We start from the raw sequence: 17739 nt of genomic DNA, 5'->3' as shown, positions 1-17739 counted from the left end.
TGTGTTGCGTCCGTTTTTGGCAGTGCGCACCTCTCTGCTGTTACATCGAAGTAGAAAAGAAAAAGGGAAAGAAGAAAGAAAGAAAAGAAAAATCTACAAATGATGCACACGCGTATGTAAACACGGAGATACTGTATATTCACTGCTGTTGTTGTTATAGTAGTAGTGTAGTGTGTAGTGTCTCTCTACGTTTTCTAGGATGTATGATTATACAATATGTAGATTCGGTAGAGATGTGCTGGAATAAGGGAAACGACGAAGGGGAGAGAATAAGAGCCCAGCGCGTTTGTATTCGTATTTGTTATATATGTTGCTGCCCGTGTAGATGAGCATGTAGGGACGGAACAAGACAATCGATGCCAAGTTGGCGGCGTGGGCGGAACCACCACTACAATTCCACCGGCTGCCAAAGGGGCGGGGCGGAAGGCGGAGTCTCTTGGCACGGCCAGAAAACGTGGCGGAAGGGAGAAGGGAGACGATAGGTTGGCTCCCATTGGTTGATGAGCGTTAAAGGGGGTCGGCCCACAAGCCCCGCCTATCGACCATAAGTCTGCCCGCAGACGGCGAGCCCGGAGGTGGCCCTTGGCTCCGCCCCTTTTCTCTCCAAATGGGCGGTGACTGGCAGCCTGTCGGCCATCCGAAGGACGTGGGAGGCGGGTCCGGTTTGGCAACCAGCAAAGGCGGAACGAAAGGACCTGACCAACATCAGTCGGCTCCGTGGCTCTGCGCGCACAAGGTCGTTCATTTTATCGCTCCTTGGTCTCTGACTGAACTTTTTCGGCTCCATCCGCGGGTCTTGTACGTCCGTCGTCGATTGCCGCACTTGCGCACCAGCCAGCCAGCCACCACGGCTGCCACCGTTCAAAAAAAGAAGCGCCAGAGCTCATCCAGCCGGAAAACGAACAAATCCTCTTGTTGTTTCTATCGTTTCTCCCTTTGATATTCTCGTTCGACAAACGAAATCGGGTTTTCTGCTTCTTACACGCCGAATCAAAGGAAAAAGAAGATTCTCTCGACACTCCCGCCGTTCCGTGTGTTTATTGTGTGCGAGTTTGTGAGTGAGCGGCGCCATTCGTTTGATTTATTCTCCCGCTCGTATCATTCTAAAGTTTTTTCCCCGTTTGATCCCGCTCGACACCACAGCAACCGGCGGCTAAGTTTTGACACTTGCTAACCCTGTGTGATCCTCCTTCAACTAAAGGCACTTGATACACATGTAGCGTGACTGCCGATCCTTAGAGAACATTTCGAATGAACGGCCGCAAAGACTCAGCCGTTACGGCACAGCCCACCCGCTTAACCGCCGTCAACACCTTTTGAAAACTTTGCGCGTTTAAATTTTCCCGGCCTAATTAGACCGAAAAACATCGAGTGTTATTGCCCAGTGTATTGCAAGTGTTTGTGCGCCATTTAAAAGTTGAAAAACTGGTCAAAATATAACCGACAGAAAAACCTCAACGACAATAGTAAAAAAGATTCTCATAGTGTTTGCTGCACTGAAATTATGACCACCATGTCGAGTTACACACAGTTCGGCTACCCGTACAGCGCCGCATCACAGGTAAAATGCCCCAAATCATTTTTATTTTAATTCAAATTCTATCGATAGATTTTCCAAATTTGGGATTGAATGAAACCCGTAAAACAGCAGCAAGTCTATATTTCTAAGCTTATTTAGACGTTGGGATTTTATAAATATAGCCGTGCTATAGGTTATGTATTTAGAGTTGCATGTAGCTACTATACACACACATTGTATATAGGGTCAGGTGGTTTTTTGTTCCTGATATATATATTTTTTGAGCTCGCGGGATATTTTACGTGTGGATAGGCTAATTTATATCCCCCCCCTTCTCCATCGATTATAAGCCGTGCTGGACTGTATGAATATAGTCGAACGGGCTTCCGGCATATCGGTGACGTCGGGTCCGTAAGGGCCGTCCCTCTATATAATTCCCGCTCTCGACTCGACTAGAAAATTTGCTGTGTGTGATGGGAGTCGCATTGTTGACGCCACGGATAATATCGACGACGACGGTGCTGGAGGGTGGAAGGAATTAGATGTTGCTCTCCGTGTACGCGCGTGATGTACTACACGACGATAAAGAGCTATGTATATGCGCTGGGCTGATGTGTGTGTCACTCTTGTCTATTTCCCTGTTAAGACCTTTAAGGCTTCTGATGTCGTTTTCTCTCCTAATATAAGAGGCAAACAGTTTCGTTTTAGTTGTTGTCGTTGTTGGGGGGATCAACATTTCTCGAGCTAAGTCTTTTTTTGGACGTCTTGTTTTTTACCATTTCAGCGTCGTCTATAGAATATTGGGTCGTTGTTTATTATTGGATATAGACTCCCCCCTCTTCTCTTGCCTATGCCAACCCACTCTTCATCCCATATACCACTCAGCTCACAGCGTCGGTAGCCATTATGGTAATCCGTGCCGTACAACGGGAGCTTAAACGCATGCACACACACAAACACATCAGCATTGGGTCTCATCATCAACAACTCCGATAGATTCTTCCTTATTTTTTCCTATAGAGGACGGGCCGGCCCATCATCATTTGGTGGGTATATCTATAAGAAGAAGGGAAATAAGCACAGCCATCAGGGGGTGGAGTTATCCGGAATAAATGGGCCGTAACTGGCGGATGGGGGGTGGAAGAAAGAAGAAATTTGACGGATTAGATTGGAACGATAGGCCTTTTTTTCCTGTATTACATTGAGGCCTATCTTTGATTTATTCAATTATTATTCAATTGATTTGATTTAGTTATTGATGTCGACGGGAAGTCCGTCGGGTGGCGGAACGGCCTCATCGTCCTCCTCTTCCTCATCTTCCTCCTCATCGGCGGCCGCATTGGCCGCACCGGGAGCCGCCAGTCCCGGAAGCGGTGGTGACAGCGTCAACGCCGATGGGCCGGCCACCACAGCAACAACAACGACAACTTCGTCGTCGTCAAACAACCTCAACGCTTCGGCCGGCTCCGGCTCGGCCTCTCCGTGCTGCGATTCCGGCCGTCCACTAGTGACGGACCCGGTGACCGGCCAGACGGTCTGCTCGTGCCAGTACGAGCGTCTGCAAGCCCTGCAGAATGGCCTGGCCGCCGGTTACGGTCCGGCCGCCGCCGCCGCTGCCGCCCGCCTAGCCGCCGTCTCGTCGGCCGTGACGGGCGTGACCGGCCTCCACGGCGTCTACAGCGCCGCCTACCCATCCTCCGACCAGAACCCTTACCCCAGCCTGGGCATGGACAGCACCACGGCCTTTTACTCCTCACTGGTCAGTTCATTAAATTTTTTGGTTTTGTTTTTTTTTTAATTTCATTAGATTCCGGTTTTTGTGCTATGAGAGACATGTATAGGCCTATATAGCCTTATATTTAGGGTATGTATAGGGCCGTCCTATTATCCATCCTAGACGGTAGATGATGGGATGGATGGTTATCTCTCTAGCCGGGCTGTGGTTCCCACAGCAGGAGAGCAGCTGAAACAATCATCGCCCAGCTAGTCAGCAGCATGATGAGTTAATTAGTTGCACGTTAACACACACGTGATGATGATGACATTTTGTGGGAGAACAGCTCGTTTTCTCTCCACTTTTTGTGTGTGTGTAGGTCAGACGGCCTACACACGATATAGAAACGGCCAGTCGAAAAATATCCAGGACGGGAAAATGAAACTAAAACAAACATCACAAGAGAGTAGAGAATGAAGATGAACAACAAGGGGGGCAGGCATCACAGCCAAGGGAAATAATGGATTGGGGGGCGTGTGTGTGCTGGTACTGGTGCCCATTCGAAAAAATGATGGACCGCCCGGCTCATTTCCTGCACGTATTTTTATTTTTTGTTTCCAGGAGAACAATATCGCACACTGCATTTGGATATATAGATGCGTTGATTAGGTTATATAGGTGGGGAGGGTGTATGACATAATACTATAGGTATAGACGACAATTGTATATATTATTCATTTTTGATAGATCCTGTATAGTATATTTTGAGGATGAGGTACCATCAGGAGCAGGAACAGAAGCGTCAATAGATTTTTTTTATTTATTTTTCTGGCTGGCTGGCCTCACTCCCCCCTCCCTGTCGTTTTCCATAATGTCCAGCATATAGCTCCACCACCACCACCACCCAAAAAAGCGATCCATCACCGGAATATGGCCGTTTCCGTGTGTTCGCTGCTCGCGATCGGCCCGCTCCTCTTGATGGTCGCCTTGTGCTGGAACAACCCAAAAAGAGCCCGGCTTTTCCATCATCATCTCTTGTCCCATCATCTTCTTATTCTTTTTCTGTTTTCTCACATTCCCCTTTTTTGATATAATATGAGCTGTGGCTATAATAACAAGGCTGAACCGGTGGGGTCATTTGATTCGGCCGTCTGTGTGTCTGATTCAAAAGAATCATCTCAAAAACACAGACATCAGCACACTAGACGTCTATCGCCTTTTGATCTTGTTTCTTACATTAACGTCTTACAATCACTTTCATTTTATATAGTCAACGGCTATTATATACTGTACATCTATACACTTTTTCTTATCCTGTGACGGGGCCAGCCAGCTACAAGGAAATGTATTATAACGACGTCACATAAAAATAATAATAATACCCAAAAGGATATATCTCTCTCTCTCTCAGTCTCCGGAGGTGTCCGGCTGGACGATTTTCAGGCCTATACAGCCAGATACTAAATTATACTGTGTATATAGAGACACACCATATAGCCAAAGTCCAAAGGAAGAGTTTAAACCGCGTCATATGGCGCACAACAAACGAATACACACACAGGGAGAAGGAAAAAGAAAAAAAGGGCCAGCGATGGTCTATCTCTCGATGTGAAAGGCCCAAAAAATGGGAGAGAGAGACGACAAGATCGTCTGTGGCGATATGCAAACGCGCCGGCTGTGTATAGTATAGAGACTATATGCAACTATATAGACGCGTTTGTTTGTTCGTTCATGGGAAACCGCTCGATGATGAACGACCGATAGTATACATACCCACCACCACCGTCTGTGCCATCACAGTTCGTCCCTTTTTTCTCTATTTTCTTTTGTGTTGCAGTGGCCATACGGGCTCACATCTACAATGGTGGTGGCCCATGCAAAGTGAAAAAATAACCAAAAATTCTTATTTCGTTCTATTGAAAGAAGGGAAAAACCGCAACTGCGGGGGGTTACGACCGCTCGGAGACAATTTTGTTTCATTCTTTTTGAATTTGTTTGTTTTTCTCGGTTGTTGTTGATATTATTATGCGGACAGAAATAGAAACGAGTTTTGTTTTGTATTTCTGTAAGGTGTTTTTCTGATGGTTTGGGCTGGGAGGACGGGCCGCTGACAAAAGCGCTAAGGGGGGAGGGGGGATGTGTGTGTGTGTTGATTTTGAAATGGGGCGGAATAATTTGCTTAGTCACAGCAGCGATGACCTTTTTTTGTTACGTAAGAAATTCGGGATTTTTCGGACGGAATTTCTTATACCTTTACAGGGAGAGGTGGGGAAAAAATATGGAACTGAGCGTTTTCATTGGTTGACGATGTTGTATAGTAAGGCGAACGGGGTGGCACAGGCGGAAGTCGAACGTGTGTAATTTCACACGCAAAGGAGAAAGAAAAGAAAAATATATAACCTGCGCTGCTGCTGCTGCTGTCGCTTGTTGTGTGTAGCCAAGCAGCAGCAGCTTTATCCTATCTCTCCCTCTCTTTTCGTCTTATATCCAACACGTAGAGTAGCATAGTCAGTCGTCTAACAGTGTTATTAGAGCAGCTCAACTTGTCTAGTCTCACACACAGCAACCTTATAGGAGAATAGACAAGGGAATCAGAGGGGAGAAAATATTTATTTTTCATTCCGACTATTTGGGCTCGTCTTCTTTTCGTGATGGCAGAGCCCAGCAACACAGCAGACAGGTCTATTAAAACGCACAAACAACAATATATAATATGCTATACTATATAGATCTATCTGTGTAAGGGCTTTGCTGTATAGTGTGCTGTGGCCGGACCCTGGGTATATACACAAGTCCCGGGGTTTTTTGACTTGATGGCTTTTTAATTTGTTGGCGCTGCGAGGAATGATCATGAGCAGGAGAATTGTGTTGGGATACTCACAGCCATCGCCTCTAGCTTTTCTTTCTTTCTTTATTTTTTGTTTTTCTTTTTTCCTGCGGTGGTTTTGGCCATTCTTTTTTTATTCTCCCACAAAAACACAACACCGGTTTATTTTTTTCGACTGGCGTATATTATAGTAGATAGACACCACACCACGAGCAAATGAGCAATGACTCTCGACGAGTTGCTCCCGCCAGTACATAACGAGGTACGGCCGAGAGCGCATCCCCCCACCCACCCAAAATAATAAAAGCATCTTTTCCTGACATTATATAAGACTAGATTTTGATGATGGATTCGTCCAATGATAGTCATCAACACTTTGTATGTGTCCTTGGTCAGTTTTGATTCTATCAAAATCCTGCGAATTTATTTATAAATAAATTGTTATCAGTGATCCAACATCTCTCGGTAAAGTTCCACAACGAATAAATAAATACAATTGTGAGTGTATATTTGAGGTGGTGGTGGGGGGAGAAGAAGGAGGAGGCCTGGGAGGGTTTTTATTTTCTATCCTCGTTACATTCGGTTGTCCTTATAGACAACGTTGATGGCGCTTTTGCGTGTGTGGCCTATGAAAATATGAACCCAAAAAAATAAAATCCCTTGAAAACAAAAAGAGAAGCTCCAAACTTTTTTTTGTTTTTGAGTTGTGTGTGTGATGATGATGCCCGCGCGATCCCGGAGCAACACACACACATCATCATCATCATCAACATTAAAAAGAGATTCCGAGCTCTTTGTCTGTTTTTTTTTTTCTTTTCTTTTTTTTCTCTGTGTGAGTGTACCTATAGGTACTACTGTCAATTTCCCGGTCCGTCCATTTTTGTTTTATTTTTTCCACCCAAAAAATAAAAAAAATAGAAAAACTTGGAAGCGTCGAATATAACGACCCGATCTAATCCAAGTGAAACAGAAAAACAAAAAAATGGTTGACGTGGAACGACTGTGTGTGTTATTGGAGAGGGCGACTCACGACGGATACCTCATTTTGTATTTTATTTTTTCCCCTTTGGAGAATTTTCATTTGGCCCCAAAAAAGTAAAAAAGAAGAAAAAGAAGAAGAAGAAGGAAAGAAACCAGTATAATGAGAGTTGACCGTCTTATTTCCCCCCACTCTACCTATACTACTACCTATATACGAAAAAAAGAAGGAGGGACGAAATATATACAAGGGAGAGAGAGACAGATTGTCCGGCCGGATTATCGGTGTTGTTTCAGGCTAAGAGGCGCCAAGATGGCGGCTGGAGATACTGTCGCCCGCCTCGCAGCATACCCACACACACATATATATATATATATGTGCGTGCTATAGATATCTATACAAGAAGAAAAAGAAAGAAAAAAAAGGTCTATACTACACACAGCACACACACAACTGTATATAGACAAGGACAGGGAGACCGACATCACATCACAAAAAGGGGCAAATCTATTTGGGAAAATAGAAGAAAAAACAATTTTAAAAATGAAAAGAAATATACAAAAGGGGCCAGCCAAATGTCGTCTATAGATTATAGGCCTCTATACAGACGAGATGATGTGAATGGACATTTATTTGACGAGATCGAACCGTCTAATCATTGGATTTTGATTTCTATTTGACATTACAGACGAATCCGTATTCATTGAAGGAAGCTGGAACGGGAGGCAGTGACGTGTCGGCCTGGTCGACGGCCCCTGGACTCCACCAATCGGCCCAGGGTTATTATCCCTACGATCCAGCCCTAGCCGCTTATGGGTAAGTTTCATCTTTAATTACATTTCTTTTTTCCTATTCTTCTATTTGACACAAAACAAATCAGAAAATTCCCCCCAAGTCTAGACGACATACAAATATAAGCGCACTTAGAAAAATGGCCAGGGGATTATCATTAGCCTGGGCGGATTAGCGCTAATCACTCCTGTAAACAGTTGTGAGCCTTTCTTAACTATACAGTCTCAAACCCCCCAGCCAAAAAAATAAAAAAGAACCAACACAATCAGCCATTAAAATATAAAAAACTATAATAAATAAAAATTTGTGATTGATTTATTAGATACGGGGCCAGCTACGATTTGGCGGCCCGTCGGAAGAACGCCACCCGCGAATCGACGGCGACGCTCAAGGCCTGGCTGTCTGAGCACAAGAAGAACCCGTACCCGACCAAAGGTGAGAAGATCATGCTGGCCATCATCACCAAGATGACGCTGACCCAAGTGTCGACTTGGTTCGCCAACGCCCGTCGCCGGCTCAAAAAGGAGAACAAAATGACGTGGGAGCCAAAGAACCGCAACGACGACGACGACGACGACGATTGCGGCAGCGGACGCTCAGACGACGAGTCCTCGTCGCCCGTCCACGGCAACAAACAACATCAGTCCGGCACCAATAAAAAGATGAAACACTCCAAAATCGACAAAGGTATTACATCAAATTATTGTTTAGGCCTAATAATAAATGGCAACACCGTGACGGGCTAAAAAAATAGTTGCCCAGTTGAGTGTGTAGGCCACCCAAATAGTTATCGGAGATTTTGTCTTATCTCTTGGGTTGATTTTGATTGAGACGGACAGTGGTGATGGGCCACCCAGGTCGAAGAGACGTGCCTTATCATTGTGACAACATTATATTTCCGGGCCAGCAGTTAATAATTTGAATTTCCCGCGCAGATGACGTCGATGACAAAAGCGACTGCGACGACGACTCGAGGGGCTCCGTTTCTCCGCATTCCATCGGCAGCAATTCGCTGAACCATTTGGTCCATCCGCACCACCACCACCATCACCTGGTCCACCCGTCGCATCACCAGCACCACCACCACGGCAGTGGCGATGTGTCCGTCTCCGTGTCCGTCTCCAATTTGATGAACAACACCTACCACCACCATGCCCAGCAGATGGCCGGCTACGCTGCCGCCCATCAGCACGGCATGATGGACATGCACCAGCAGCACCAGCAGCAGCTCTCCTCGCCCACCTCGTCGTCGGCGGCCAAGCCGAAAATCTGGTCGCTGGCCGACACGGCGGCCTGCAAGACGCCACCGCCTCCGCCCGGCCACCAGGTGGCCGGCAACAGTTCCGGCGGAGGCGGCAGTTCCGGCAGTTCCATGATGGCGGCGGCCATGATGCATCCAGCGGCAGCGGCGGCCGCCGCAGCCGCCGCCGCAGCCCATCACCACCACCACCATTTGGCGGCCGTCGGTCCGGCCAATCATCACTCCTGGTTCTCGGGAGTCAACGGACCGATGAGCTCCATGGCCACCATGACCGGTAAGGCCGTCCTTACATAATAACTCTCGATCGTCTCTTTTCCAAAAATGTCTAATGACATTTAAAATGGCCGCGCACGGCCTTAAATTCTTTTCTGCGGCTGGGCATAGCCCCCCACACTGGGTCCGTCTGTGTGAGCCCAGTCAAAAAAAGAGAAACCTCAAAAGTGACGATGGCCATCCAACAACAACAACAGCTTGTCTATTGTTGTCTTAAATATTATTATGCCCGGCTGGATATTATTATTAGTAGTAGGATATCTCTATCCTATTAGTGGCCGTGATGGCCGGCCCAATTGTTTTCCAGTGTCTAACACCATGCACCGGAGACACAATGGGCCAAGAATAATTCAGCGGAATTTACAGAATTATTCTTTTTATCTGTTATTGTTGTTGTTGCTGGGAAAAGAAACTCGTTTGTTGTTGTTGTTGTTGTTACAATTGTCTCATTTTGTGGTTTGTTGTTGTTGATTAGGTGCGGGCAGCAGCGCCATGATGAACGGCATGTCCAACATGGCGGCCATGAACGCCAAAATGGCCGCCGGATTCGGATCGTACGGACGGTATCCGAGTCTGACCGGCTACGGCAACTCGGCCGGATACTCATCCGCCTCAGCCGGATCGGCTTCCGCCGCCTACAATGGATACACGGACGCCGTCCAGACGGACACTCCGCCGCAGACTCCGCCCAATCTCAAGTTGAACGCCAACAGCCTGGGCCAGCACCAGTACCACCCATACGTTTCCCCGCAACAACAACAGCAACAACAACAGCAACAACAACAACAACAGCGTTTGAGTTCTATGCCACTGCCACCGACCATGTCCGGCTTGAGTGCGTCGGCCGTCGATCCTTCGTCGGAGATGCCCAGCCCGGGCTCGGCATCTGCCCGATCATCCCAGCAACAACACAGTAACCTGCCAATGGCGGCCCCATCCACCACTCCCTCGGCGTCGTCGACGTCGTCGGCCATGATGACGTCCGTCGCCCAGCCGCAACAGCAGCACGGCTCGCCCGGCAGCAGTGGCAACGAATCATCGTCTTCGACAGCCTTCCGTCCCGTCTACCGAACGTAAGTCCTTTTTTTATTTTAATTCTAATGTTATTTAAGTGTGCTGGGCACTTGTGAGGGGCTTCTTTTGGGGGTGGGACCCGGCCGTCGCCATATGGACTCTGGCCCAGCAGCAGCAACTTATATATTATTATATATGAAGGAGTGTGGAGTGGAGTGGGGGCCAGCAGCAATCTGGCGCCTTTCCCACCGACACACTCGACACACATCAGATCAACTCGGTGCCCTCATGAAATAAGTGGCCCGCCAGTGTGTCACTGCTGGACGTGTCGGCGTTAGGGGCGGGATAATAAGTGGGGGGGATTTGCTTCTATTTTCTTATATGTGTGTGTGAAAGACTGTCAATATTGACCGGTTGTCACTCAGAGTTTGCGCAATCTAGTCGCCTTTTCTTTGAAATTAAATGTATTATGTAATTGATTTTTTTAAATTTGATTTTGATTTTTTTAAATTTCCAGGTCTCCTATTGGCGGAGCGGGTTACCCGTCATGATTCTGACATAGCGGCCGAGACTTTCCTGATGTAATTCAGATCGACTGTTGATCTTTGATTGCAAAACTGTTTGAATTTTTGCGCGCTCATTTGCTCCCCCCTTCCCCCGTGAAAGAAAATGGCGTCGACACCACTATACATATATGAAACACACGAAATTTAAAATAGTTGCTATTACACACACAGCGTGCGCCATTCCGTCGACGACATCCATTTTGTGTGTCTGATTTGAAAAAGAAAACCAATTGATCACGTAATAATAATACGCTTTTGTCGTTTAAGCATATCGGACCTATCCAACAACAACAACAACCCAGTGCAATTTTTCCTCCGCTTTTCTCTCTCTCTATCCTGGAAAAACAAAACAAAAACGACTTATATTCTAATTCTTCCCGCCGTATCATCTTTCTTTTAAAAAATTGCAAAACACACGATATACATTATATCTGTGATAGTGTTTTTCATCCCGGCTTTTCCTCTCTTTTGATATACATAAACATATTCTCTCGCTTCTCTTGTGTGTGCTGGCCTTTGCTGCCGGCCTCCCCTAATTTTTCAGACAACAACAAAAAATCAAAAATTAATTTTTTCCTTTTTTTAAATTTGATTTAATTTTTTATTTCTTCTCTCCATGTGTGTGTAATGTCCACTAAAAATATATAATATCGATAGTTTTTTTTTGTGGTCCGTCTCTGGAGACGGACGTTGTGTGGAAAAGCGGATCTGAGAAAAACAAAAACAAAAAACTATAATAGGTGAAACTGGTTTTCCAGATGAATTCTTTTATTTCTTTTTCTGTCCCCCCCCCCCATTCCTTTTCGTGTATACATAATTATAAATTAGGTTTTTGTTATATATATTATATCGTTTCCTTTTTAGATTTTTCTGTGGTGTATAATCTGATTGGCTCTCTGCTCTGCTGTGTGCTCTCCTATCAAAATGTTTGTGCAAAAAGGAAAAAGAAAAAAGATACAAAAAAATAATAATAACTCTCCCAAAATCGTGTCCTAAATATAATATACTCTGACGGATATTATGAAAAATTGTGAAAATGTGTCTAACTCGATTATTATTATATCTCTCTCGATTGCAAAAAAGACAAAAAAAGGGAAAAATCATGTGAATCCAATTTATCAACGCCCATCAAAAATTCTGTACATTTTTCTATTTGGCTGTTTTTGTTCGTTGGCTATACACACACGATGGCGAGATACACACACACAAAACCACTGATAAATCTAATTATATTAATAGCTTTTTTTTCATGAATTTTTGTTTGTTTTTTTTCCCCAATTTTTGATTGAAAATTGTTTGTTTTTTAATTTTGATGTGCCTCCCAATTTTTTTTTCTTGACACACGTTTGAAAAAAAAAAAACCTTTTTTTTTATGTTTGGTCCTCCTCCTCCCTCCCATCAAACGTTGGAATTATAACCTGATGAATGTCAACTCTCTCTGTCCGAGCGATGAAAATATAAAAACAGATGAACTTTAAAATGTTTTTTATTTTAAATTTTATTGACTCGATTGGTTCGTAAATCAACGACCGGTCAATCTATACGTTTATTTCATTTGTCTCTTATTTTTTAACGAGCATATGGTCGCGGAGAGAAACGATAAAAAAAGGACATTGGTTTATCGGTGAAAAAGTCAATTGCAAAAGTTCAAGAGTATATTGCAAGAATGCCAAGCTGTTGTCGACATTTGATGGATATATCGCGAAAAATCGTGAATTATATCCGCAATAACCTTTATTAGACATCTATCTCTTTTTTCTCGACTATGTTGTTTGTTTGTTGTCGTACAAACAACAACAACTTATATATATGTAGGCTGGTTGCGTGGAAGGTGGCGTCGTCGTCGGTCGGTCGGGTGATTTACAACCGCTAGAGCAGCAGCACCAGCCGGAGACTTTTGAAAAATTTTTATCGCCAAACTTTTTCTCTTCTTCTTCTTCTCTAAACCAAACAAAAAGAGAATGTACACATGAAAAGAAAAGAAAAAAAAACTAATCCATTATTTATTGAATATCCCGAGAGTTTTCACTATCTGCCGTGATGTGTGGGAACGAGCGGGCCACAGCGCACAAGAGATGAACGCGCCGAGAGAGTATGACGATCAGCATTTTACCAAAGGGAAAGAAAGAAAAGAAATCTATTTCGTGGGCGCTCGCGTTTGACCTTTTTTCTTCTTCTTCCCCACATCACAGAGTCTCTCTGCAGCAGAGACTTGGATGTGGCATAGAGTCACAGGGGCCCCCATACAGCACAGCACACAGACACAAGACGACGACCTCCCGGTGAGCCCAAGGGGCCCTGTCCTCCCGCAGTTCCGGGGACAATCATTTCTAAATAAATAAACACACAGAAAAAGAAGAAAATAGAAATAAATATATTTTTCTCTCTGTCTTTTATAACGTTCAGACTGCGCTGCGGTGCGCAGAGCAGCGTGTGTCTCAGCAGAGAGTATACACACACACAAGAGACAGCGGGCGATCCCAGCTGGAGAGTCTTGTTGGCATTTCAAACCCGCTGTTTCTCCCGCGCCATTGTTCCTCTTCTTTCTTTCTTTCTCACCGAGTAGATTTTTCTTCTTCCGTAGGTACTCTTTTTCCTTGTGTAAATATTGGAAGAGATTGATTTCATCGATGGGCGATATCAATTGATATTTTTATTTTTAAATAAATCGATTGGACATTTTTTCGACACTTTTTTTCCCGCTAGAATTTTTGAATTTTTCCGCTTTATGAGATGGACTTTGGCGCGGTGCGTCACCTACTTATATATACGACACACAATGGAATTTTTTGACCCGTCAAGAGATGACGAGATGTCTGTCAGGAAATTCCGTCCAGTTTATTTCTTGGAATGATTAGCGCCGATCAACAGCAAATATTCCGGCGATTCTTTTCAAATTTTCTATTATGTCGTCCATAGTTTCTCCAATTGAAAAATAAATTTAAATTAGATTCAGAGATGATGATGATGATGACGGCCCGTGTACAAATATATACACTCGAGGTGTATACGTGTATTTGCCCCAGCACCACCCGTATACGTCTGGAACCATCCCAACAATGCGGCACAGGTATAATATAATACGCATAGCCGATAAATAAATAAAAAGAAAAATATTAAGAGATTTAAAGCGTGGGAAAGGAGAGGAGAACTTGGAAAAATAACAAAAAAAGCGGAATCCGGGAAAAAAGACCTCCGGGGGCCACCGCCACTGCTCGCCCGACATGTCTATGTAAATATAATCGAAAATGCGATTTCGCTGTTATATTGGCGAAAACACAATTGTGACTTACAGTGTGAATGGGGAAATAATACGTCTATTGTATATCTATAATACGCCAATAATTCGATTTCGGCTAATGGAATAGTTGATCCGGATTAGAGGGCGGACAAATGACGGACCAACAGCGTCGTCTATAGATGGTTGGCATGTCTCATATTCTATTTGGACGAAAAATGCGCGCACAGCTCCGACAAATAAAAGTTTTTCTTCTTCTTCCATCTCCTGTTTGTGCATGTCGAATGAACCCGAGGAATGATGAGAGACTAAACAGAGGATAGGACATTCCACACGGGGCTGTGTGTATATAAAGAGCCTTGTGTATATTTAAGATTTCTTATTTCTTATTGCTGGGCTGGGCTGCTAATCTTCGCGCGCATAGCTCGTGTCGCATATCCAAAACTATAGCTAGGGGGGTCACCCCCACCATTTTAAGAGGGGAAAGAGATCAGCCCCATAATAAGATGGGGGATGACAGAAAGAGAATAGTGGGCAATAATATCAGAGAGCTGGGACAGGTTTCAACAACTAATGCAGCCCAGCAGAGACCTCCAACCGAGCCAGTGGAATCTCGAGAGTTTTGAAATGGGAAAGAAACTATACGGACGACTCCTGCGGATATTTAAAGGCTGGACATACAAACACCAAAGAGCCAGCAACATGTACAGAACATGTAGTAGTAGTAGTACAGCAGGTCTACATGTATTATAACTAACAGGATGTATCTCTATGGAGCTGAGAGAGAGATATGGGACCGACAGTTGACAGATGGACAATAAGCCCCAAACCAAAAAAAAATCTTTTAGCCCTTCATCAAGTCTCTGCTGGCCCTTTTTATAAGTGGGTCTGGCTATCTTCATCTGTGTGTGTGTGTGGGCAGCAGCATTTAATCCCATTGATGCGGATATATGTCTACAGGTCAAAGTCGATCTATCGACATTTATCCGTAGAGAAAACGTCAAAACCAAAAGGCACAATCAAGACATACACCAATTCTTTTATGAAAAAAAGGAGCTTAAAAAATTAAATAGGGTCTGCATGATGCCAGGTGATGATTATAGAGCCCCATCGCATCAGTAGGACGCGCGGAGACCGGAACTAGAATATATCCAGACACGTAGTACATATCAACGTGTGACGTAGTAACAGCCCTTTTATATTTTTAATACACATTTTTACCCTCCTGCCAAATAATCTACACATCGGCTGGTGCTGTGTACAAGTCCCTCGGTGGATTCGACTTTGTGACAGCAGCAAGCGGACCCAAACAACTTGTGTGCGTTGCTCGACGACACACGCGCGCGCCCATAGTACATCTCGAAATGGGCATCCACCCAAAACGCCACCCACCTTTCTTATTCTTTCTTTTTCTTTCTTCTTTTGTTTTGTTTTTTAAGAGAGAGACTGAGAGAGACAGAGTCGGTTTCAGATGGCACCAAGATGTCGCCCTCCTTCTTCCCCTCTTATTCTTCTTCTTCGACATAAAACTTTTTCTTCTTCTTTTGACTTTTTTTTTGGGACTTTTTAGGTTGTCTAGTTTCATTCGGGGCGCGTACTACTCTACTACTGTTACTATACACACACCAGCAGCAGACCTATAGCTAGAAAGACTGTATAGTTTTGTATATCTCGACTGTTGTATCTATATAGGGTCCCCCCCTTATTTAAAACAAATAAAAGTAAAGAAGGAGAAGGGTATATTATTCCGGAGCATTTGATCCATGCTCTTCTTGTCAATTTAAGCCCTTCTTGTTTGTTTTTCTTTCTATTCTTTTTTTTAACAGAAACACAAAAAATTATTGACGACACAACCCGAAAAAAGTTGACGAAAAAGTTAAGGGCCTTTCTCTGAGAGATGTTTTATGATCCGCGACCGTCTCGCCCTGGAATTCAGTCATCCATTCACAACTATTTTTTTCTTATTGGTGGTGTTCCAGCAGCCCCTTTTTGCGCGCGCCCTTCTCTATTTCTATTTTTTTTTTCAAAAATATTATTTAGCCTAGATAGATGTAAAAGCCGCAAGTATAATACATCTAATGACAAATAGAGAATCAGCGGCTAATTTTATTATTTGTGATGTGGTTTGGCTATTACATAAATGACGTAATGATTACATCATAATCCGGCTCGTTGGTCATCTGATGACTGGAATGATTGGCATAGGGACGTCAGACTCTTATTACATTAAAATCCACCATCTACATACATACATAGACATAATCCGTCGAAACATTTAGAAATATTTGTTGTTGGCTTGTCGTCACTCTTGTTTCGATATGTTGTTGTTGTTTTTGTTTTGTGTTCGTGTTTGCTTTCAATTTTTCGTTTTTTCCCGGAGCAGGTCTCACATCAGGTTTTTCCTTTTTTTTATTTTATTTTTTCTATAACTCGTCAGTTTGTCTCGTCTCTACTACATATTGCCCGTCGCGTCCGTTTGCTTTGGGATAATGTCCAACAACACAAAACAACAGCTGTCTCCGTTATCCCATCACACACAGAACACTCGGCATTTGTTTGCGTAATGATGTCGCGCTCAAGCGATAACACTTCAACTATCTCTCTTCTCGCCTGTAGTATTATCCCCCCACCACTGTTTTGAAATCGTTCAATATTTCGCCATAAGATTATAGACTTAACACATGTTTGTTTTGATGTTCCAACACAGACACCCCTGAGCTGGGCCTATTTTTTAAAAAATAAAGTCAAATCAAAAATAAATAAAATAAAAAAGGTCGACCGGATTAAATGGAGAGGAACGAAATGACGGTGCGGAAACTCGTTTTTCTTCTGTGCGTTTAAATTTTTAAATTTTATTTTTCTTTCTCGGCAGCAGCACATCGACAACTCGGTGCATCAATGTCATCGACCGGACTAACCGGTTTTTCTATATTTTGTCGAGGTGTTTTTTGTCTTTTATTTTCTTTTGTGTGTGCTGTGTCTATACACCCAAATGAAATGAGACATTTCGGGGTTCATTTCAGGTTTTGATTGTTATAGAGACGGGCAGCTTTATAGACGGCCAGCAGGATGTACAGACGGGCGGGAGGCGCCGACTGTGAAAAAACAAAAAAACGACGACGGCGATGGCGCGACACGGAGGAATGATGACCGATTGTCACAATTACATCGTCGCTTGTTTTCATTTTCTGATTGCCCCGGCCATCATCATCCCTTGGCCATGCACAGCTCCGGCTGTTATCGCGGCCCGATCGGCGCGGGATAGAGCCGAGCATTTCCACATCGACGGCCATAGCAAGAAGAGCCCGGCTCCAAGTTATGGCATTTCCAACATTTTCGATTGTGGGAACGACATTTCGATAAGAACAAAAAATGAAGGGGGGCTTATACACACAAAAATCTTTTTGATTTTGAATTTTATTTATTTTTCTGGTGGGGGGATATAAGAAAATGGTTGTCGTTCGATATGAAAACGGACAGCATAGGGACGAGAGAGACCCATCGTTCAAGTTAAGGATCGTGTGCGTGTCTGTTAACGTCCACTTGAACTCGTCGC

At 44.1% G+C, this 17739-nt stretch overlaps 1 protein-coding gene across 1 annotated transcript; it reads left to right on the top strand.

Annotated features, from left to right (window-relative positions):
• Nucleotides 1-712: 712 nt before the first annotated feature.
• Nucleotides 713-12425, top strand: LOC124313054 (homeobox protein caupolican-like). Its single transcript, XM_046777748.1, has 7 exons — nt 713-1561; nt 2772-3278; nt 7728-7855; nt 8154-8518; nt 8767-9366; nt 9841-10438; nt 10897-12425. Exons 1-7 carry the CDS (start codon nt 1505-1507, stop codon nt 10928-10930), a joined length of 2289 nt encoding a protein of 762 aa, XP_046633704.1. The 5' UTR covers nt 713-1504; the 3' UTR covers nt 10931-12425.
• The last annotated feature ends 5314 nt before the right edge of the window (nt 12426-17739 follow it).

The sequence above is a fragment of the Daphnia pulicaria genome, chromosome 1, assembly GCF_021234035.1.
Source record: "Daphnia pulicaria isolate SC F1-1A chromosome 1, SC_F0-13Bv2, whole genome shotgun sequence".
Classification (NCBI taxonomy): domain Eukaryota; kingdom Metazoa; phylum Arthropoda; class Branchiopoda; order Diplostraca; family Daphniidae; genus Daphnia; species Daphnia pulicaria.
This window is presented reverse-complemented; position numbering and strand designations above follow the sequence as displayed.